This window comes from Leptinotarsa decemlineata, unplaced genomic scaffold, assembly GCF_025532065.1.
Source record: "Leptinotarsa decemlineata unplaced genomic scaffold, Ldec_3_MD MMD2_P_RNA_scaffold_2, whole genome shotgun sequence".
Taxonomy (NCBI): domain Eukaryota; kingdom Metazoa; phylum Arthropoda; class Insecta; order Coleoptera; family Chrysomelidae; genus Leptinotarsa; species Leptinotarsa decemlineata.
The window spans coordinates 16,419,201-16,442,471 of record NW_027412529.1 but is presented as its reverse complement, the minus strand read 5'-3'; the positions used below and the strand labels follow the sequence as shown (position 1 = coordinate 16,442,471).

At 34.2% G+C, this 23,271-nt stretch overlaps 1 protein-coding gene across 2 annotated transcripts in view; it reads right to left on the bottom strand.

The window, feature by feature from the left end:
* LOC111511719 (fatty-acid amide hydrolase 2) overlaps positions 1 to 23,271 on the bottom strand; it is a 159,060-nt gene that overhangs the window by 74,041 nt on the left and 61,748 nt on the right. The window contains exon 1 of one of the 2 annotated variants that reach the window (XM_074184259.1): positions 959 to 1,480. The exons of the other annotated variant lie outside the window; for it this stretch is intronic. Coding sequence (XP_074040360.1) covers positions 959 to 1,153 — 195 coding nt within the window. The 5' untranslated portion in view covers positions 1,154 to 1,480. Of the gene's footprint in view, positions 1 to 958; positions 1,481 to 23,271 lie in introns of those variants that run through there. 2 annotated transcript variants of the gene reach the window in all.

Sequence of the window (23,271 nt, the reverse complement as noted above, 5' to 3'; positions counted from 1 at the left end):
TGCTAAGAAAACAAATATTTGACAAATATTTGTGCATGTTTCTGTACAGAGAAAATGTTTGCAGATGCTTCTCGTTGAAATACTGAAATCGATAGAGTGATTACTCATAACCAATTCTTAAGTGCTTCTCCTATCACTCAGAACGTATCTATCCATGACAGTATTTTTTTAATACAAAAATTTTGTCTGAGATAAACAAAAACAGACAACAAATTACTTTGATGGCTACCAAGTAAATATGAATATGTTATGAATCTAGAATAATTATTTGAAACATTTATATTTTCCAGTTCTGCTACACGGTGGAATCTGGCAAGTGCATGCTACTTCCTTGGCTAATATTATGTAGGATATTGGATTACATCCGGTATACACTTTCGTCTACAAAAATTGTATCTATGAGAAAACTTGTCCAGATATCCTGAATGTGAGATATGCATTGTGAATTTTCAATCCAATAATTTATTAGCCATAATGAAAAGTCTTATCTTCTATATTCTGAAATCAATTTCCCTACTTATTTGTTTGAATCTGCGAAATATTGAATACTCCTAAGAGGAGCCTCAAAAACTTTGATTTCCTACACAAAAAATCACTTAAAATCAACAACTATCAATTGACCTAATCCTACTTTTCAGATTATATAAAGCAATGTTATTTTTTACTTGAATTAATATTGAAAACTGCGGACAATTAGTGAACAAAGTAGTTGTTCAAATCGGTGTGGTGGCATTTAATACACCTGTTAGAGTAACCAACAGGTCAGTGACATTTTAGTCTTTTGTTCATATGAAAGTGGTGTAGAAATTTCTGATTTTCCTTTTTTTGGTACTTCATATCCTTTATGTTAAAGTTGGTTTCATAATTTAATTACCAGCTATAAGAGTCTCATCAACCCTAAATGCTGGAAAATTATTTTCAACAAGATTCACACTCAAGTAATGAAGTAATTAGGTACCTTTTTAGTTCTTATTTTGAGGGCAATAGATGTAGCAGATTCTAACAATAGAAGATCTGTGATGGGGGGCATGCTTTTCCCTTTTCCTCCATAGACTAATCCAAACAACCAGTGGAAACACATTTCTATGATTCCATACACAATTCTGATGATTCTTCTTTTATACACTTTAAAAGAACTATCATTTTTTGCCATGATTGCCAAATATACTTATGAAAAGTTTTAATACACTTCACCTAGATATTAAAAACTTGAATTTAAAACAACTCTACTAAACAAAACCGAACTACTCGAAGCTAACAACCTTCCAATCATCGGTGAAAATGGCAAATTGTTTCATTACACATGCCTCATTCCCCTCCATCCAACTCAACATTTCTAGTCCAGCTGACAATGAAATGTTAGGTTATGTCACATTCCACTTTTTATAAATTGTCTTCGAAAAATCAATTTTATCATAAATATCACCATAACTTTTTACCAAACGCTGTTCTATTCTGATATGCTGTTAATTAAAATACTGGCCATTACCTTAGTTAAAAGGTATCAGACTTCATTGATTTTGTTTTTCACTGAAACAGAGAAAGACACTTGCAAAACTTTCCTTAGTGCACTGTAGAAAAGGACAGAGTGGTCGTGAAGTTCAGATTACCTTTTGTGTTTATTACATATCAAAGCAATAAATGTGTAGTGATAGATGAAACATTCATATCTGGTTAACATAATAGTGCCGATGTTGAACAGTGTATTAAAATACCTCGTTTTAGAACTGATGTATTTGTTGATTTTACTTCAAGAAATCGATTAATAGGTTAGCAGTATATACGCACGCGTTTGTGGCCAATCAGTTTTACGGTTTTTCGTTTTATGAAAATGAACACAAATAAAAATACAAATAAACTGGGCAAAAGTGCTCTAGGAAACTTATTGAGTGAAAAACATCAAAAAACGCCAACTCTTGTTCCTCCAGTTCTGCAGCAAGTTGGGAAATTGGCCGCAGGTGTCGCTAGCGTCAGCACAGATGTCGCAAAATCTGGTTCCGCAACAGGTAAATTTGATTCAAATATTAATAGGGTTGATCAATATTACTTTTGTAAAGAGATTGATTTTATAAGGAAAAACTTAAAAACTTTTTGAAATTGAGGTGATTTTTTGCGATCTCAGTATCATTATTTTTGAATTATAATACGTTCCAAGCTTCATCCAAAAGTCACATCAATTTTGAATTGTTCGGGTGGACGATCTGAGTGACATCTATTAACCAGACCAACTTTTTTCAAAGTCAGTAGTCTGATTCACATGTACCATTTTCTTTTCCATTAATTATGCATTTTTTAATTGATAATTTTTTATAAACTGCAAGTTAACATAAAAACCCTGATAATTAACAAACAAAAACTCTAAAATTTTTTTCACTTCGTGAAGTTATAATAGGCTGATGAATAGATCGCCGTTGCAAAAATTACAGAATTTTGATTTTTCACTTTTTTATTAACAATTGAAAATTACAAATTGAAAAATAGTAAATACATTTTTTCCCTAAATCTTTATTGTTTCGATGTTAAAAAGCTACTTAATTGTGGAATTGGCCACGGTGGTAGTGTCACCGACTCACGATCGGAAGGCCGTGGATTCGATTCCCGCCTCGACCAGATATTTTTCTCGGTAAAATTTATCTGGTTGAAGCTGGGATGATTCTGCAACCGTGTTAGGAATCACACGTTGAAAGGTAAGACCTCGTTAGTCCTTAGCTCGCTCAAGTTTCTCAACTTCTGGGTGGTATCGTTCGTATGAAGGCGACAGCTGATTAATGGAAAAACAGATTATAAACAGATTTTAATTATTTTTTAATTTTTTACTGTTATTGTTTAAAAATTGTTATAAACAAATACATTGTTTCTAAGTAAATCTAAAATTTTTTCCTCGTAATACACTTATTGATGGAAATTATGATTTTTAGTGAAAAAATGGTTCCTTAAAAAACGTATTCGTTGCTAAAAAATGCGTTTTTTCATTATAAAATAGTTTTGCGACCAAATACTAAAATTAAGGAACGATAAATTCTATTGTTCTTTGAGATGAAAAAAAGTATTTTTTCGTTTTTTATTTATTAAAAATAAAAAAGTATAAATAAATAATTTTTTTTGAAACAATTCATTATGTAATAAAAATAGTGATGCGTGTTTTTTTTTGAAATAATTTTTTTCTATTTTTATATAGATTTAAATATTATTATGCATTGAAACTTGTCTTTTTCATCCGATCATCATCATCCTATTTACACTCATTCAGGACGTATTACCAAGTTCGGTTTTGGCTTGGTAATTTTAATTTGAATCCGGAAGATTGGGGTTGGATTAAATCTGAAACAATGTATCTGCCAACGAAAACAACGAAAAAATTGGCACCTGTAAGCTGCTTAAACTGCTTCATTATACCTGCATAAGGGTGTACTAATCGATGTGGGTGCAAAAGAGCTGTACTTCCATGTTCATCTTTATGCAGAAATTGTGAAGGTGAAACCTGCTCTAACAGTACGACGCCATCAATTAATTGCTGACGACAATGATGATGTTGATGACTTGATCGGTCGATTACATGCAATCAATCATAATGAAGACGACATTTAAAATTATCAAGATTATCCATTTATTAACTGTGTATAGTATGATTAAATAAATTTAAAAATAATATTAATTTAATTTTTGATTTTCTTAATATAATTCCTTACTATAATTTTATAAGATCTATTTCACTATATTTCTAAAAAAACTTCATTACAATTCTAAATTAAATAGTGAATAAAAAATCCTACTTCGTTTCAGCCAATAATGAAAGATTGAAATAGAATAAAAATAGTTGTGTATTGAAAAGACTTGGACATTTTTTTATGAACAATAGTCAATGATTAAATGAAATAATATAGCTAAAACTTCAATAAAAATCTGAAATTGTTAACGAATTAATAATGAACAAAAAATACAAGGAGCATCATTGTGATATCTGCAATAGTTTAAGAGTTATTATAATTTTAAAAACAAAAAAGGATGAAAACGACAGAAGCTATATAAAAATAGAAAAAAAACCAAATATTGCTACTTTCATTACATAATTAAGTATTTAAAAAAATAAATGGAGAACATCAATTTATTCATAAAAAATTGTTTTTCAAATAAACAAATAAAAATCGAAAACATTTTTTTTTCAAATATCAAAAAACAATAGAATTTATGATTTTTAGAAAAAAAATGGTTCCATAATTTTATTATTTGGTCGCAAAATACGATTGAAAAAATGAATTTTTTATTAACAAATAAATTTTTTAAGGGACTGTTTTTTCTCTAAAAATCATAATTTCTATCGGTAAGTAAATTATATGAAAAAAAAATTAAATTTACTCATAAACTATGTATCTGTATATAAAAATGTTTTAAACAATACCAGTAAAATATAAAGAAAATTATTTTCAAGTAGCTTCCAACCGTTAGACATCGAAACATTTCAAGATTTAGGAAAAAAATTATTTACTTTTTTTTTAATTTTTAATTTTCAATTGTTTATAAAAAAGTGGAAAATAAAAATTTTGTAATTTTTACAACGACGATCTATTCATTAGTCTATTGAAAATAACATCACGTGAAAAAAATTCTAGGGTTTTAGTCTGTTAATTATAAGGGTTTTTATGTTAACTTTCTGTTTATAAAAAATTATGATTTAACAAATGCATAATTGATGGAAAAATTGGGAAAAAAATTTCAACCCAGGATTATTGTTCATTGATGTGTTCCAAAACCACATGAATTTTTTCATTCCTTGATTTTCATATTTAATAGGTATGTTTGAATATTTTTTTTGTTTTTTTTTGTTCAATCTGACACAGCAGGGCTGTGTAAAAATTATAAATAATAAAGGAACAGCTGCGGGAGTCGAAACCTCTTTTCAGTAAATTTGATGATCTTTTTGGATCTTTTTTTGAGGTTCGAAAATTTTGAATATTCTTCGAGATATTCAAAAAAACTAAACCTCATTTTTTTTACTAATTTTTTTATAACCTTGGTAATTTTTTCAGCGCCTTCTAGAACTTTTCCTTAAACTTTCTACGTGATAATTTTCGGAGACTATATAAAAATGTTCATATTTTCAAAAAACGGTGCATGTGAACTACACTACAATGAGAAAAGAAATATTTATCTTGTGAGTGTAGAGGAAACATGATATCAGGGACGTTTAGGAATGGTTAATGTTAGTTCAGATTCACAAAATCCCATTTTTTTTCAAAAAGCCAAGTGTTTTTTGTGGCAAGTAGTACTTTCAAAATCACGTTTTCAATGCAGAAAAATAACCTATTTCAATTGATTCAAGTGTAAGCAATTTCAATTTTTTTCCCTCCAGGCGAACACATTTTTTTATGCGCCGTCTATTATTTCCTCCAACTTCTCTCAGTTCTCTGTACAATACGATTGTATAATTCTTGCATGGCTCATCATCAACTTCATTTTTCAACATTTCCTATAAATAAAAATATAGTGGAGTTAGATCTGGGGATCGTGGTGGTCATACTCCGAGAGGACTATTGGTTCCTATCCATTGCATAGGTAGGTTTCCTATTTAACCAAACTTTTAATATCCAACTATTGTGAACTGGTGAACCGTCCAATTGAAAAAGCAGGTTATTTTTCATATTTAGATGTAGTTCTTCCAACACATCAGAAATTGCATTATCGAGGAAATTAACAACGAAAAGTGGTCCGAAAAATGGTGACTTTGATGAAAAAAAAGGCCCGATAATATTCTCGTTCAGAATATGACACAAGTCATTGACTTTCTAAGATATTTTGTCTCTACAATTTATCACCCAATGTGTATTTTGTTCAGCCCAAAATGTCATGTTCTGGGAATATACAACTCTGTACGGCGGATTCCATCTCCATACGGCGAATTTCATCTCCTTCGTGTAAAATATGTGGAAATTTGGGTTTAAAAGTATGCATTTCATGCCATTTTGAACACCCACATTTGACTGCAGCTCATATTGAGTTGAAGCGGCAAGTTTTTCAAACTAATTCTCGGATCAGCTTAATAAGTCGCCAATATGGTACCATTTAAATATGTTCTTACACAATTTTTTTGCCCTTTTGTTACTTGGCCGATACTCACGAAAAGATTATATACTTTATGGACAGTTCGAGGGTGTACCTCTTGCGGGTGTTTTCTATCAAAATCAACGGCCGCTTTGAAACAATTTCGATTTTTCCTTGAAGTACCAGTAAAAATCCTTAAATCCGATAGAAATTCCTTATAACAACCTTATATATATATATATATATATATATATATATATATATATATATATATATATATATATATATATATATATATATATATATATATATATATATATATATATATATATAATTTGTATATATATATTTCGATATCGAAATTTAAGTTCAGGTTTTCTAAATTGACGACTCCTATATACAGTTGTTATTATCTTTGTGGAAAGTGAACGTAAAAAATAAACGTTTGGCGGATTTTCAGGAGAGGTTTCTGGTAAAATCTACTTTCCTAGTCTGTCAAATAGAGACAAAGACAGCACTTTCTGTGACAAACAGATGATGGTGATGACACAAAACAAATTTTCGCACTTTAGTTGCGAATCGCATTAAAACCATTGCACTGAGCGTTCATACTTGTACGGCATATGTTAGGTCAGGTCCAAAGTGAGTGGATCTATTCGACCCTCCACAGCAACCCGCAAGGGTTTATTGATTTTCATGCGAATAGTTTTTTTATCAGTAGTGTCCGACCGAAACTAGTTTTTACGACCGAAACCGAAAACGAATTTCAGCAACGGTCTCAGTTTCGGGCGAAACCGAAACTTCCTTACAAGGATTATGTTTTGGGGTAGAAATAAAGAAAACATTATTATAATCAGTCAGTCTTTATTGTTTTATCTTTAAATCACAACGTTATGAAGTCTTCGACATTTTTACTTATTAATAATCAACATAACAAACCCTTATTTAAGAAAAAATATTAATTGCACCTTAAAAATACTTAAAATAGGTGAGGTGTTTATTTGAGTAGGTGTAGATCCTTCTCTTGAATATTATTGATGGTTTTTCAAAAATATTAAACATAAAATTTAACTTGTTACCTAATATCACAATAGGTACTTAATATTTCTGTAATAAACAAAGTAAATCACAAAGTAAGTCACGATGAAGTTTCGGTTTCGGTCATAGTTTCGGCAGGTTTGCCGGCGAAACCGAAACTAAACCGAAACCGAACATTCGGTCCAACACTATTATCAGCTGTGGTTTTATCTCAGGGGCTGATGACGGCTAATCAGGTAAAGACATGCAATTTGACTTTAAAGAAAATCGAAACGGCATCACTGGAAAATTTTATGTACAAATTGCATGGAAGTGAAACACCTCTCGTATCAATTGAATGGTACTTTTTATTCGCTTCTTTGTCACATATGAATAATAAAGGACAAGTATCAATCGTTTAGACACTGAATTTACCGTAACAATGATTCATGAATTACAAATAGATCATAACCTCGACGAGCAACTAATGAGCAAATGCCTATTTGCCAGATTGTGAAGAAAACTTCAATGTCTTCCGACATCAGCGATAATATTTCCCTGTCAAATTATAATTTCAGGATGTCATTTTCAGGAAACATGCTAGTTCGAAATCATTTCAATAGTATACTGAAAATGTGATCTATTCAATTCATATTCATCTATTCATATAATTCGAAAGTTTTAAAGAAGCCCTTAGATTTATTTAGGTTATTGAAAAGTGTTGAATCTTAAACAAGAATGAAGGCATTAGTATTATTTTTCGTTATGGATTATTTCATAGTAACTTACTTTGTCACTGAATTTGTTTCTACTCTTCGAGTTAATTGAAGTGAATGCACGCGATTCTTGAAAAGAGAACTATGAAATTGTCTATTTCAGGAAGTAAACTAACATTAACTGAACAGTCAAATATTTGAAATAATTTTAAAAACGATGCTTTCCAATAACTTCCTTGCGTGATGAACCTCAAATGAGGAACAATTAGTAATTCAAACAGCCTCTAAATGTCAAGCCTTCTCGGGGGCGTTTCTCAATAATGATGGAGTTTGCTGCAATGCGGTTTGTCACTTCACATGCACTGCAAATAACAGTAATACGTTGAGACCTTATTATTGCTCTTTCTGGAATTTATTTTGGGTAGTTTACACATTTTTTCTAAACCAGATCAATATTTGATTTCTGAGAATAAATTATTTGAAAGATATTTTCGTGGAAAACTCACTGTATTTTCTGTTTCTTGAGTTTTCAACTAATCGCAATCTGAAAAGTAATTCTAGATGAAGAGATGATCTGCTAAAATCAAATTTTCCATAAATCGATTGTTTGACAACTAAAAGAATGAATTTGAATTGAAAGGGTTATATTTTTAGGAGTGATTAATTTTTGGGAAAGAAAGTTATGGAAAAAAATCAGATATCATTCACAGGAGTTCTACTTTAAATGAATGGTAACAAATTGCACTTACATGGAACACTGTCATCTTCACTGGTAGACATCGATGTTTCGCCGTAAGACACTTGCCTTGAGGCTCTTCAGTACCAAATTGGATAACATTATAGAAAATACATACTTTTGTTATCCAATTTGGTACTGAAGAGCCTTGAGGCACGTGTCTTACGGCGAAACATCGATGTCTACCAGTGAGGATGACAGTGTTCCATGTAAGTGCAATTTGTTACAATTCATTCAAAGTAGAACTCCTGTGAATGATATCTGATTTTATTCCACAAAGAATGTTTAAAATACAAACTGAGTAAAGAAGAGTATCTTCTGTATAATTCAGTGTTCATATAGAAGTATTTGTTTCGAAAGATTTTTTTTCTTTCGTGTAATTCAATGTTTATATGAAAGTAGCTGATTCAGGAGGACTTTCTTTTAGTTTGTGTCTGAAAGTTACTTCTTTGCATGATCTACACATCCATGTATATAGTTACTCATTTTCAAATTGATTACTTCCTTCCTTTCTTTGGAAGATTCCCTCATCTTTTTTTTGTATCGAGATGGAGTAGTAGAAAGCCAACAACTTTCTTTTCCATATAAGAATGAAATTATGATAATAATGAAGAACTGACAAAATGGTTAAGACCAAGGTTGTCAATGTCACTATTTTTTGTGTTCAACGGCCTTCAAACCCGAAAAATAGTGATACTGAATGAAAAACTGATGTTATTTATGTCCCAGGGTTCATAGTCTGACAGCCTACGAAATACACTTTCGGAGGATTTCATCACAAAACAGGTGGGCATTGTTAATGTTTAAGCAAACATCAATTCAGAAAAACAATCTCCAGACATTTGATTCATTGATGATTTTTCATCTTCAATTTCATGTTCAATTCATTCTGTCGTTGTCAAGCCGTGAATTTCAACAAGAATGTAAAAGGACGCCAACTTGATTGGTAAAAAGCGTATTGAGTGTTATGTTCTAGTGCTTGGGAGTAGCTTTGTTCTGGATCCATTTCACGCCAGAGGTTCCAAGTCGACCTTTCAGTGATATAATCAATATTATTTTGAATTTATCTGTTGAGTTAACAAGATTACAAAAATAAAATGTCCTTTGAACGAAAGGGAAACATATGGTTTACTTGATCGTGGTCTGTAGGTTTTGGCTGACGTGTCATCTACAAGTTTGGCAGACATTATCAAAAGCGATGAGACAACTGACGCAGTACTATAGTTTATCTTTATAGCATACTACATTTCAGTGTTACTATCTTCATTCGGGTTTGAAGTCCGTCGTAGTTTGGAACTGCATCCTAACGTTTCGACAGCACGAGTGGCTGGCTTCATCAGAGGTTTATTCATTTTGATGATTCACCGATGACTGTTGATTTGTAGTTCATTTCTAGTTCTTAGGTTGTATTTATGTTGACTCAGGTGGTCCGCCTCTCTTGTTGATGTGTTGCTATTGGCCGGAGTTTTATTACCTGTTAATGACGTAACATTGCATTGCGCTGTTGCCACTTTAGCATCGTTCAGTATGGGATTTCAAATCCGGTTAAGCGTTATCGTCTCCTCTTTTCTGTTGTAGTTTTTCGCATGTTTATGGATTTCTATGGTTTCCCCTACAAGCCGGCTGTGGTATCCATGATCGGAGGCAAGTAGTTTCACATCTTCAAATAGTATAGTGTGATCTCCTTCACTAAGCGCGTGTTCCGCTACTGCCTAATCTACAGTTTCTTCGATGTTCATTCAGCCTTGTACCCATGAATCTTTTGGTGGTACGGATATAAACTTTTCCGCAGGTGCATGGTATACGATATTCCCCCGCAGCTGATAGTGGATCTCTTTTGTCTTTCGCAGATATAAGGCTTTGTTGTATTTTCCTAGTGGGCTTGAACACTGTTTTATGTCTGTAACCCTAGGGATGTACGGTAGAAATGCACGAGCATCAACCGTTTGAGTTTCCTCCCTATTTTTCACGGTTGTACGTGCATTTCTACCGTACATTCCTAGGGTAACACTGAAAATCTCGGCCGTGAAAGCCTTTACCAATTTTGCATAATACATTGTTCGGTATTCGGGTCTTGGATTATATTGTATCGGTTGTATTCGTGGCTTGTTTCCTGTTTGTTGGGTCAATTGGACTGGTTTGTGTATTGTTGGGTGTGTATAGCCCAACTTTATTTATGAAACCTGTTCAGATGGGACTGATTTATCGGTATGCTCGAGGCGACCGTTGCTTTCTGTTGCTTAAACCTCTGTGGGGCCTTTTGTTGACCTTGCTTCTCTCACGTTTCTCTAAAATTATCTCAATGCGATCAGTAACATTCTTCACATAAGATAGAAACGCTTTTCTATCGACATACCCATTTGGAGTTGCTGTACATTCTACATGATATTCTCTTCTCTGAGTCGAATTGACCGCAATAATTCTACTCATTTTACCTACCCATACCCGTTGAAGGCATTTTTCAATTTTTTTCACGTGGCTCTCAAGTTAGCGCATGCGTCGGGTCCTCTTAACTTATATTTGGGATACCCTTTTTCATTGGTTGGGGCTGGTGATTTGAGTTTTCGTTTGGAAACCTATCTGTACATGATGGTTTGCTATACACTTTGTTTTTCAGAAAAGAAAATGTGCCAGTTACTTGACAATTGAAGTAGGTGTTGTGTTACCAGGTGTTGTAGCTTTTGACCGAGTTTTACACAAAGCGCAGAATTTCGCGTTGAGAGGTCTGATTTTCCTTCAAAGGTGAAACTTGAATTGACGTACCCCGAGTTGATTTATTAAAATTGATAAAAAACCTGTGAAAATGCTTCTTAGCCGTTCGTAACTGTGAGTTCTGGTGCGTGAACTATAAGTTGAATGTGTTTCAAAAATAACAAAATAGGTAAAAACGTAATATGGCTATTTCAAACGTCAAAAAGTAACGCTATGTCATTGAAATGATGCTACGATCAACACTTCCTGATACCATTTAGCAGCTGGAATATGAAGTATATTGAAACTCATGTGATTACGCCATCTAGTGGCTTCCTAAAGAAGGATTATGAAGAAATGAAAACTGTAAACAAAAAATCAGAAAGAGTAAAACCATCTGTATTCGTCAACAGGTGTTTCTTTACAGTATAGACAAACCTGAGAGAGCTATTGAGACATGTGAATAAAAACTAGCACTTTCTAACTAGCATATGCTATGTCTAGTGAGTATTTGGTCAAATCAGTGTGAATAAAGATCAGTAGAAAATACTAGGGCAAGTCTAGAAGAATCCGGAAAAACCCAAGCACTTACTCGCGGGGTAGTACATGCTAGACCAAGTAAATGCTAGGTTTTAACGTTCCTGTCACGACACGTTCTCCCCTCCACTACCTTTCAGTCTACTCCACATCGGCGGCCCCTCTCTTTCACTCTGTTCAACCACGTGCTAGAAGATGTATTCATCATCAGAAGAATCTGACAATGATTTTAATAAAATAGAACGAATTGATCGCACTCTGTTTGTACGTCTCCTGTCGGATCACATTGTCTTACTTAGCAAATCAAAAACCTCTGCTGTGATGAATGCTAAGAAAGAGGCTTGGGAAACCTTACGCTCTGACTACTGTGGTGCATTGGGGAAACTAATAAAAGCATTGAACAATGTGAAATCTACCGTCAAGAAGAAGACTGACGTAAAAGTGACGGGAAACAGGAAAATGAAACTACAACCGTGGGAAAAAAACATTCTTGTAGTTGATAGAAGATGATAACCCAGTATTCCTTAAACTCCCGGGTAATATTTCAGTTGGCACAAGTGCCGGGCCCCCAGTTCAGCAACCAACCAATGATGACATCCAAGAAAGTTTGCCGAATACAGAAACTGAAGGGAAACCAAATAAAAATGAAGAATCGAAGAGCCAAGAGAAGAAGAAGCCGATGAAAACTAAATCTGATGCCGACCACCACAAAAATAAGATCAGAAAAAGTGAAAAATTAGTGTCGAATTATGAAGAAAATGAAACTAAAGACCTGTCCACACCGCAGTTGCAAAGGATTGTTTGTTGCAACAATACAAACTGAATAAGATCAAACTGGAGAAGGAAACTATATTGTTTCCACACTTTGCCGTCGTGAACACTGCCGGGCCACTCGCACTAATACTTGTAAACTGTTCCAATGCATTGCATGTTGCCTGGACATCCTTTTCTACAAATATACTCATCACCGTTCAGCCCAGGCTTTTGTATCTCAATTTGAGTACAATCAAGGGCACCAATTACAGACGGCAAACAAAAATGTCTCTGCCACAAAACTTTAGCCTCGGTCATATCTTCAGCTGTAGTTGGAAACCGTCTCCAATTATGTGATTGTTCAACTACTCTACTCATCACGTACCTTATAGTCTTGTTAGCAGTAGTACGATGTACACCCACATCTTGAGCTACACCAGACTGAAAGCCAGGATCACCCACAAACCTTAGAAATATATCCATTTGCTGTCTTCTGGAAATACCACCGCCACGAGTATCACTTTCTTCAAGAAACTGTGCCGCAAGGAAATCAACACTGTCACTGTTGAACCTTAACAGTTCTTTACAATTACGTTTGTTCATTCCAGAGCGAACAGAATGAATTTAACGTTGACGAATAGGCATAAACTTAGCCATGATCAACAACAAACTGTGGACTGAGCAGACAGGTAGTAAATGCTAGGAAAAAGTCTAGCATGCCCCAGACCAGGCTTGAAAATATCGAAGCATATGCTACAGAACAATCTACTTCAAAAGTTTTATTCACACCATTTTTTAAGCATTCACTACTCGTCCGGGAAAACTCTAGAACTTACTACCCCTAGCAAGTGCTAGTGTGTTCATTCACACAAAACGTAACATTTACTTAAGAAATCTCTAGTATTTGCTTATACTAGTTTTTATTCACATTACTGATTGTATAGCGAAACCCGTGTTGCGTTTTTGTAAAGCTGTTTGGTGAAACTCTTACAATGAAGTGTTTCTGGTATACGTTATGGATTTTCATCAAGTAGCGGCCGACTCCATCACACATCTTATTTTAATGAATTCAAATGAAATAAATTGAAGTAATGCTACATAACGGTGAATGTTTGAAGTTTTCACCTCTAATATTCGATTGAAAATTATTATTAGAAGGAATGACATTCATATAAACTATTGAAGTCGAAGTTTCTCAACTTCTGAGAGTTGTCGTTTGTATGGGGACGACAGCTGATTAACGGAAAAACAGATTTTAAACAGATTTCAAACTAGAGTCATTACCAACCCACAAATTGTCGCACAATAAATTTACTGGAATATATGATTCTTATTTCGATTCTACAGAGAATTTGGAGAGAAAATGCATAGAATTTGGCTTTTGGACAATTGGAGGTATTCATGAGATCATATTCATCAGAGTGAATGTTGTACATATCTCATAATTTTTTTAAGTTTCTTGTGGAACTGGCCGCCAATGACTGAATACACGTGTATTCTAAATGAGCCATTACCTACCCGCTGTCAAACACGTAATGATTAGTTTGATATGAAGTAGAAAAAATAATTAAACATTTGATGTGAAGTAGAAAAAATAATTAAACATTGTATAAACTCCCAAATTGATCTTAGTTACTTATAGAAGAGACAATAATACGGAGATGAAAATTTCGTAGGATCGAAATCCTGTATTTCAGAGAAAGTTCAAGTATCATCTGAGTACGAATCCACTCGCACTGTCCAATTCTCTATTGACCATAAAAGCTTTCGCATCAACTGATACAGAGAAGCAACTAATGACCAAAAAGACATATCAATTATTTTACCTCCGGTTCTCGTTAGGTTTTACAAGCGTGTTCCGGGAGATTTACTATCCGGCAGGGACATATTGGTTCGTCCGACATTTCCTACTGTTAGCAAATCTCTGGAGGGTGGAATTGTGCACTAGATAGCAGATAAAAGTTTTTATCGAAAGCGGAAATACCCTGAAATAAAAAACGAAGTAGCGAATAAATGAAAATGAACCGAATAGTCTATCGCTTTCATCGCTTACATTCTGTCAATTTTAACCCAATTTCAGTGTGGTTAATAATACAGGAATGTTTTCCTCATGAGCAGTACGACATTTATACGTGTTCAAAAATAAAGTGAATTTTCATTTTGCTCTAAGAAACATTTATTTATTCATCAATTTAAACTTTGTCTCTTTCAAAGTAGTCCACCTCAGATATAATACATTTGTGCCAGTATTTTTTCCAATCCTCGAAGCAGTTCTGATATACACTTTTTGGTATGTCCTTGAGCTCACTCAGCGATTCGTTTTTTATCTCCTCAATCGTCGCAAAACGCCATCCTTTCATAGGTCTCTTTAATCTTGAAAACAGGAGAAAGTCGCAGGGGGGCAAGTCTGGTGAATACGTTGGCTGACACCATGATTACGTTGTTTTTGATGTTGTTTTGTTTTTTTTCGGCCACAAAATTACGAATAAGTAGTGATGAGTGAGCAGGTGCATCACCGTAATGCAAAAGCCATGAATTGTTTTTCTACAATACCGTATTGCTTCTCGCAAACGGCGCATGACTCTAAGATAATATGGGAATAACTTCTAATGAGCTACGCCACGGTAATCGGAGAAAACAGTGAGCAAAATCTTGATTTGGCGTGCTTTTTTTGATTTTGGCTCTTCCGTTGGAATTATTGGACTTTGGTTCCGATGTCATAACCATATACTCATGATTCATCACCAGTTATGACCCTTTTGAGTAAATCTGGATCGTCGTTGAAGTCATATAACAATTCCTAAGCGATGCTCATGCCGACATCTTCTGCAGCTTTCTAATAGTGACTGGATTATTCTCCATAACATTTTTATTCGCTTTCCTAACATTTTCTTCGGTTGTTGATGGGCTGGGGCGTCCAGGGCGAGCGTTGTCATTCACATCTTCTCGACCTTTTGTGAAAACCTTGTACAACTTGTAAAAAAAATTATGACTCAGAGTACAATCATCGTATGCTACTGTTAACATGTGAAGTATGAAACTGTGAACATATGTTCGAGACGAGTGTACCTATATAACAAAGGTCCCATCACACACAGCTTTTCGTTCACCTATATATGAATGGCTCAGTTTAAATTAGTGGGAACTTCCCCGAGAAAATTTCCCACGAATTCCTAGCTGAAATCATTGATGTGTAATTATTATTAGAATTAGTTTACTTCATATCCAATTTGGTTGTCGAACGCGCGTCGAAAAGAGTGTTGCAGTTCTGGTCTTTGAAGAAGTGTTTGTTTTCTAGTTACTCCACGCCACAGGTTCCAGTTCTACTCTTCATTCGAAAAAGTATGACCTGGTGGATACAGAGTCATCAACAATTTGGTGCAAATAATTCTATTGAACCAAGTGAAAATCATCGGACAAATCTTCTTGACATGCAAGTGACCTCCTTGAGGAACTTCGTTCAACTTTGATGTTTGTAGATTGAGTCTTTTGTTGATCCCATAGATGGCGTATTTTAGGAAGAGATATCATTGCCATTTTCTATTCAGACTTGCCCTTCGAGGAGGATTGAGTCAAACGATGCATTCGTGGATCAGTCTAGCACCACTGATGGAACCTAAGTTAATAGAGCGTTTTTTGGTGTTGGATAACGAATGCTTCGTGGGATCTGATTTCATCTAGTTGCCTTACAGTAAAAGCTGCACTGAAGTACGAAGACGTCGAAGCCTGGCTTTGCAACTGACGTAGGAGAGCCTCGCTTATCTTTGATCTTCGAGTATCGAGTACTCCATAGATTCGTAAGGAAGATGTCATCGTGTCTACATACGCAGGCTTGCTCTTCAAGTTGTGTGACAGTTGTGTTCAGCAATGCATTTTTGGTTCCACTGAGCTGCAGACCCTGAGACTACATGATGTCTGGCATGAAGGCTTTCTACATAAACTGCTCGATTTCGATCTGCCTCATCTTTTGGTCCGGTGGATTAGGTCCTTTTTGAAATGTAGAACATTTCAGGTTCGAGTTGAAGGAACCCTGTCTCCTGTCAGGGAAATCCAAGCTGGAGTGCCTTAGGGAGCTTTGCTTTCTCCATTACTGTATAGCCTTTACGTGAGAGACTTTTCGAGGTTCGATCACGTGAAGGTTTCCCTTTACGCCGCTTCTCGCTTCTTCCATTGGTCGGGTGTTAGCAGTCGTCTACATGCATCGTGCATTTGATGACCTCGAACGCTGGTACCTCGACTTGAAGATTCGGGTGAACCCTGATAAAACGATAGATTTGGGGAGACGTAACGTTTCTCCAGACAGAAGGGTCATGATCTTAGGCAGGGAGATCGAATGGCAACCGCGAGTAACTAGTACCTAGGTCTTTATATAGATCGCCGACTCACCTGGGCAAATCACATTGATTACATCAAGAGCAAGGTTCAGTGAAGGATAGCTAAACTCCATCATCTGGTCAAAGCTTAACCTTAGAAATAAGGTTTCACTATACAATACGATCGAAGGTTATAATATAAGAAAGGACAGTTCATTGCAACAATTAAGATAAAATAAATTAAAATTGTGGTTACCGAAATTCCATAAAATACACTCAAAATCTGAAATGTAATGCAAAACGAAATTAAATGTAGAATATAAAAAAGAGCTATGTATGTAAACGAGGTAGATGTTCAAAATGTTCATAGTGAACGTTTTGGCAACATCCTAATCTCAAATGAAACTGTCTTCTAACATTATTTAACATATCAGGCGTGACCGACCTAATCGCAACGTTATTCGTTCTTTTAAGTCATTCAAATCTGAAGGTTCAGTTTTGTACACATTGCTTTTCACATATCCCCATATAAAACGAAATCTCATGATGAAAGATCAGGTGATCGCGCTGGCCATTCAATCGATCCTCGCCTCCCTATCCACTGATTCAAGTTGCCCTCAATGAAAAAGGGATCAATGATATGGTTTTCTACAATCCCTGCCCAAACATTAACCTTTTGAGGATATTGGGTGTGTTCTTTTCTCATCCAGTGAGGATTTTCCGTTCCAACAAAAATAGATTCTTCTATCAAAATCGTCTTCCATGAGCTCCTGAGTAGGTATCATTTTATAGGGATGCATTTTATTTTCTTTAAATATGTTTACTATCGATGTATGGCTAACATTGAATGTAGTGGATGCCTGTGTACTCAATGTATGTGGGGTTTTCTCAAAGTCAAGCATCACATCTCATTTGAGTGCATCACTCATTGCATTGGCAGCTGCTTTTTTATCTGTCCCACATGACCAAGCTTGCGAAACAGCTTCTCTATTCTGCTTATTGTTCCTTGATATATGGGCGGTAAATTAGGAAATTTCTCATAAAATAGACGAGCTGCTTCCTGTTGTGTTCGGGTTTATATATGCCAAACGCTAATTAATGAAACATTAACAAATTCATCAAGACGATCCAACCGTATAAAAAACAAACAAGAAGATAAAACGTTCAGTTTGAGTAGAGTCATGAAGATGATAGCACAGTTTGCTATCGACAGCGCTCACATATAATAATCAGAAGTTATTGATTATTGAATATTGTATTAATCAACTCTCTCTTTAGAGTCAAAGATTATCAAATCATCATGCCCATTGAAAAATGACATTTATGTGAAGGTATGACATTTTTCAAATCCAAAAAATCCTTTGGCATTGGCAAATCATTGGCAAAATAATCCACAACTCAATAAGTTATAGGCCCTGAAGAAGCTTCCATTTGAAGCGAAAGCTTGGCAAAGTAAAGAAGAGTTTTTACTTTTGATTTTTTGACTGAGAGACCCCGCGTTATTCAAAAATATTGTAAATATATATTGTACAATCGTTTAGTGAAAATCTCACAATAAAGTATTTTTTGAATAAGTAGCTCCAAAGTCAGTGGGGGTCTATTGTATCGTTAAATTTTAAGAATGAATGTGAAAATCGTGTTACTGAGTTGCTTATGCAACGTTATCCTGACAGACATTTTTTTCAGAAGGTTTTTCGCAAGTTAGTGGAAAAATTTCGATAAACTTGTAAGATTCGAAATGAAAAGAAGCAGGGTTAAATCCTGTAATTAGAATAGTTTTAGAACAAATTGTAGTATAACGAAATAAAAAAAATTCACAAAATTTGATTTGACTTCCATAATTGAGAGCCCCGTGAGTTTACTTCTCTTACTGGATTTTTGAAGTTGATCTTAGTCCGCTTACTGTTTTGTATTGTTTGTCATAGAGAATGACTGGACAATTTGTAGACCCATTTCATTCGCCAAATTTTCCACACAAATAACACCAGCTCGTCAGCTCTTTCACCATAATGACAATCCGTCATTTTACGTTGTTTGATTTCATCTTAATATTGGTTCAACCGTTTTCGAGATATAAAGAAACATCAATTTTCTTCACCGTGAATGTCATTAACGCCCTTTGAATTATCAATTTGCCAATTTGACTTTTGGTCAGGAACAAAATCAAACTATCTAAACTCTCTTCAAACATGCGGAGAAAATAAGTTAATGAGGTATATATTCTTTCGTTGTCGTTGAGGTCGGCCAGCGAAGTTTTATTCGGTTCATTTCAGCAAATAAAATCCAAATAAGTAGATCAAGAATGATTATAAGTTGTAAGTAGAGGTCCCCTTTAAAAAACTGTGAATAATTTCCGTGACTACGTTAGTTTGAAAAGCCTTGTCAACTTGTTCTGTATGTTACAACATTAGTTGTCAGTATTTTAATTTACCTTAAAGTTCGTTAAGTTCAAGTCTGACAAATGGTTTAGATTAACGGAGATGCATAAAATAACAGTTACAAATTATTGGTTACGGAGATAAAACCGAAAACAACAAGAAGTAGCTCGTCTATTTCATGAGAAATTTCCTAATTTACCGCCCTTATCTCAAGGAACACTAAGCAAAATAGAGAATCAGTTTCGCGAACTTGGCCATGTGGGGTAGATAAAAAAAGCAGCTGCCAATGCAATGAGTGATGAACTCAAATAAGATGTGATGCTTGACTTTGAGAAAACCCTACATGCATTGAGTACACAGGCATCCACTACATTCAATGTTAGCCATACATCGATAGTAAACATATTTAAAGAAAATAAAATGCATCCCTATAAAATGATACCTACTCAGGAGCTCATGGAAGACGATTTTGATAGAAGAACCTATTTGAATATGTTGGATAGCAATATTATCCAATCAGAAGACATTATGTTTTCTGGCGAGTGTACTTTGTCTCTTAACGGTCATGCTAATTGGCAAAAATTGCCGCTACTGGTCAACGGAAAATCCTCAATGGATGAGAGAAGAACACACGCAATACCCTCAAAAAGGTAATGTTAGGGCAGGGATTGTAGGAAACCATATCATTGGTCCCCTTTTATTTGAGGGCAACTTGAATCGGTGGATAGGGAGGCTAGGATCGATTGAATGACCAGCGCGATCACCTGATCTTTCATCATTAGATTTCGTTTTATATGGGGATATGTGAAAAGCAATGTGTACAAAACTGAACCTTCAGATTTGAATGACTTAAAAGAACGAATAATGTTGCGATTAGGTCGGTCACGCCTGATATGTTAAATAATGTTAGGAGATAGTTTCATTTGAGATTAAGATGTTGCCAAAACATTCACTGTGAATATTTTGAACATCTTCCTCCTCGTTAACATACATAGTTTTTTTTGTTTTCTACATTTCATTTCGTTTTGCATTACATTTTAGTTTTTGAGTGTATTTCATGGAATTTCGGTGACCACACGATTTTCATTTATTTATCTTAATTGTTGCATTAAGCTTGAAAGTGATAACATTTTTGATTAAGAATGAAGATACCTTTCAAACGATATATCAAAAACCTATATTTCCCATTTATTAATTGGGGGTTGTACCTGTCATTCGAAGGGGGTTGAAGGTAGGGGTGGCATTTTTACGTTGAAGAATGTCAAATTATAATTTACATTTGACGTATTTCGGAAATGTTTCACGTATGTACAGTAACCGAAATAATGAATGTATTCCATTTGGCTTTCACACACTGTATACTTCATGCGCGAACCGTATGAACTGACAAAAAGCGGTTGATGATAAAATCAAAACCCATCTAGAAATCAATTGGTTCTCGGACTACATAGTACCTTATCCTTTTGAAGTAGCAAATACATTGTGACGACAATGAAAACTTTCATTGATAAATGTTGAGTGAAGAGAAAACCTCGAAGCTGAAACACAATAACAGATTATTGGATTACTATATACTAGAATCAATATATCTTGAGAAAATGTGAAAAATTGAAAGGGTTTTATTAACAATGTCAAAGAACTTATAAGTCTGCCTATTTGCTTTGACGTTATTTTTATTACAAAACATGAGTTGATACAAACTTCTCTATACATATACGATAATACGACTTAACTGTTTAAATTGTAAGGGCATATCTTTAGAGAAATAACTTTTTTGGAAAAATAAGGTTTTGACTTTCAATTTAAACGAAGTTACATGGCTGGGATTTAATCAAATAAGCTAATGAATGTTACTTACGTCTTGGGTTCGAAATTGACAATGAATTGAAATTTGAATGTCACATTAAATCTTTGTGTAAAAAACTCGTAACAGGCTGTTACGAAGTTCGTATAATCTCCAATGACTTGGGTATTCCACGGCCAGGAGCAGTTCTGGCCGTCATATATATATATATATATATATATATATATATATATTATAATATATATATATATATATATATATAAGAAATAGCACGGGGATTGAAACGGGTGTGCAGTCGGAGACAGAGAAAAATGAGAACTCTTTTTTCTGTTCAAGCTTTCGAGACTTTATTGACTCTTCTTCAGGAACTCTAGATGATAAGATGAAAATTAACAATTGTCAAAATTTGTTGTACTTTACTTACGAAAGTTGAGGTTATGTATAAGAAGCAGGCATGGGAAGAATTATTTTCTTAAAACACTATGAAACTGTGATGATTTATGAAAACTCATGATACTGGATAACAGGTTAAAATTGAGAACATTATATAAAATGTGGATGGCACTAATAACATTAGATTGTTGTAAAATAAAATTTTTTAGATTTTTTGTATACATCTTGTGAAAGGGACATGTCCAAGTCAACTGTCAATTGTCTTGTCAAAAAATATTGTAAAAGGAGAAAGATCCATGTCTGTGGTATGGAATGCAAAAGTGACTAAGTTTATCATCAGACAGGAATAAAGTGCTAATTGAAATTTGTGATGAATTTTTAAAAATAAATTGAATAGAATTTTGTTTTGGTTAACATCTTGGAGAATGAACAGTTGTCTTGTCATTTACAGCAAATATTGAAAATTGATAGATGAATGGTTGAATATAAATTTATTTTTTGATCGAGTTAAAAGAGTTTGAGAGGGTTTATTGACTGATATTCCATCATTATGATGTGCAGATTGACTTTTATTGTATTGGATTGTAGCAGGATGGTTGGTGCGTCTGTTTTTGATTGTCTAAGTGAAGTAGGTAAGTATAGATTATACTAAGTCCTTCTATGTCTCTTCTAGAATTCATACTGAGAGGATTTTTGAAAATGTTTGTCATTTCTAGGAACATTCTTTTTTGTACGTTTTTGGATTGGTCTAATATTTGACATTGTCATATGCAATTTATGGTCATGGTTGATGGAATGTTGTGCTAAAGTGCAGCTATTTTTGTTGTTTTTTATATCACTTTTGTGGGCTGTGATTTCTATCTTGAGGAGTCTGCCAGTTTGGCCTATGTATATTTGGTTGCATTCTGCACAAGGAATTCCATAAACTATGCCTGAGTTGTGTAAAGTTGGAGTTTTATCTTTTAATTTAGAAAATGTTTTTTACTATCACTGTATTTTTTATGAAATTGTAATGTTTTGGAAAAGTTTGAAAATTTTTTTTAATTTTATAGATAATCCTTCGATGTGAGGAATGGAGAAATATTTGGAAGTCACAGCATTGTGTATGGGAAGGGGAGCATCAACCCTACTGGGTTCAGTAAGAGTGGTGGAACGACTGAAGATTAAACTGTTGATTAATTTGGGTGGATATCCACTGGCGATGAATAAGTTTGTAAGTTTTTTGAGATTATGGTTCCGAAGGGTGGAGTGGCTTGTGAGGATCACTCTGTTTTTCATTCCTAAGACCAGATTGATTTTTTGTTTGTTATCGTGAAATGATTGGTAATGCAGAAATCTACCTGAAGCGCCAGGTTTGTGTACCAAGTTGTGATTAACGTATTGTCATGTCTCCTTATGAGTTTTGTATCGAGAAATGGAACACTGAAGTTCTCATCCTCATTTTCGATGGTAAATTGGAGATGTGGGTCATAGTTGTTGAAAATTCGGAGGACCTCTTCGATTCCATCGTTCGGAACACTGAGTATTATGTCATCGACATATTTTTTTAAAAACGGTATTTGAAATTGTGTGATATTTAAACATGAATTGACTAAGTCATCCATCACGTACTGGGCCAGGATAGGGGACACAGGCTTCCCATAGGCATGCGAGTGTTTGTTTGTAACAATTGTTGGAGTATGAAAAAACTGTGGTTTCAAAGAGAAAATGGATCAAGTCCAGAAAAGTTTGAAGATTAATTTTGCAGTGATTAGAAATACTAGGCCAGTGTTTTTTAAAACACTATTGAAGGCCAGTCAAGAGTGATATTATTGAAAAAGCTTTTACATCTAAGCTAATCAAAATATAATTGTTGGAACGTGAAATTCATTAATAAATTGACAAAATTCGAAAG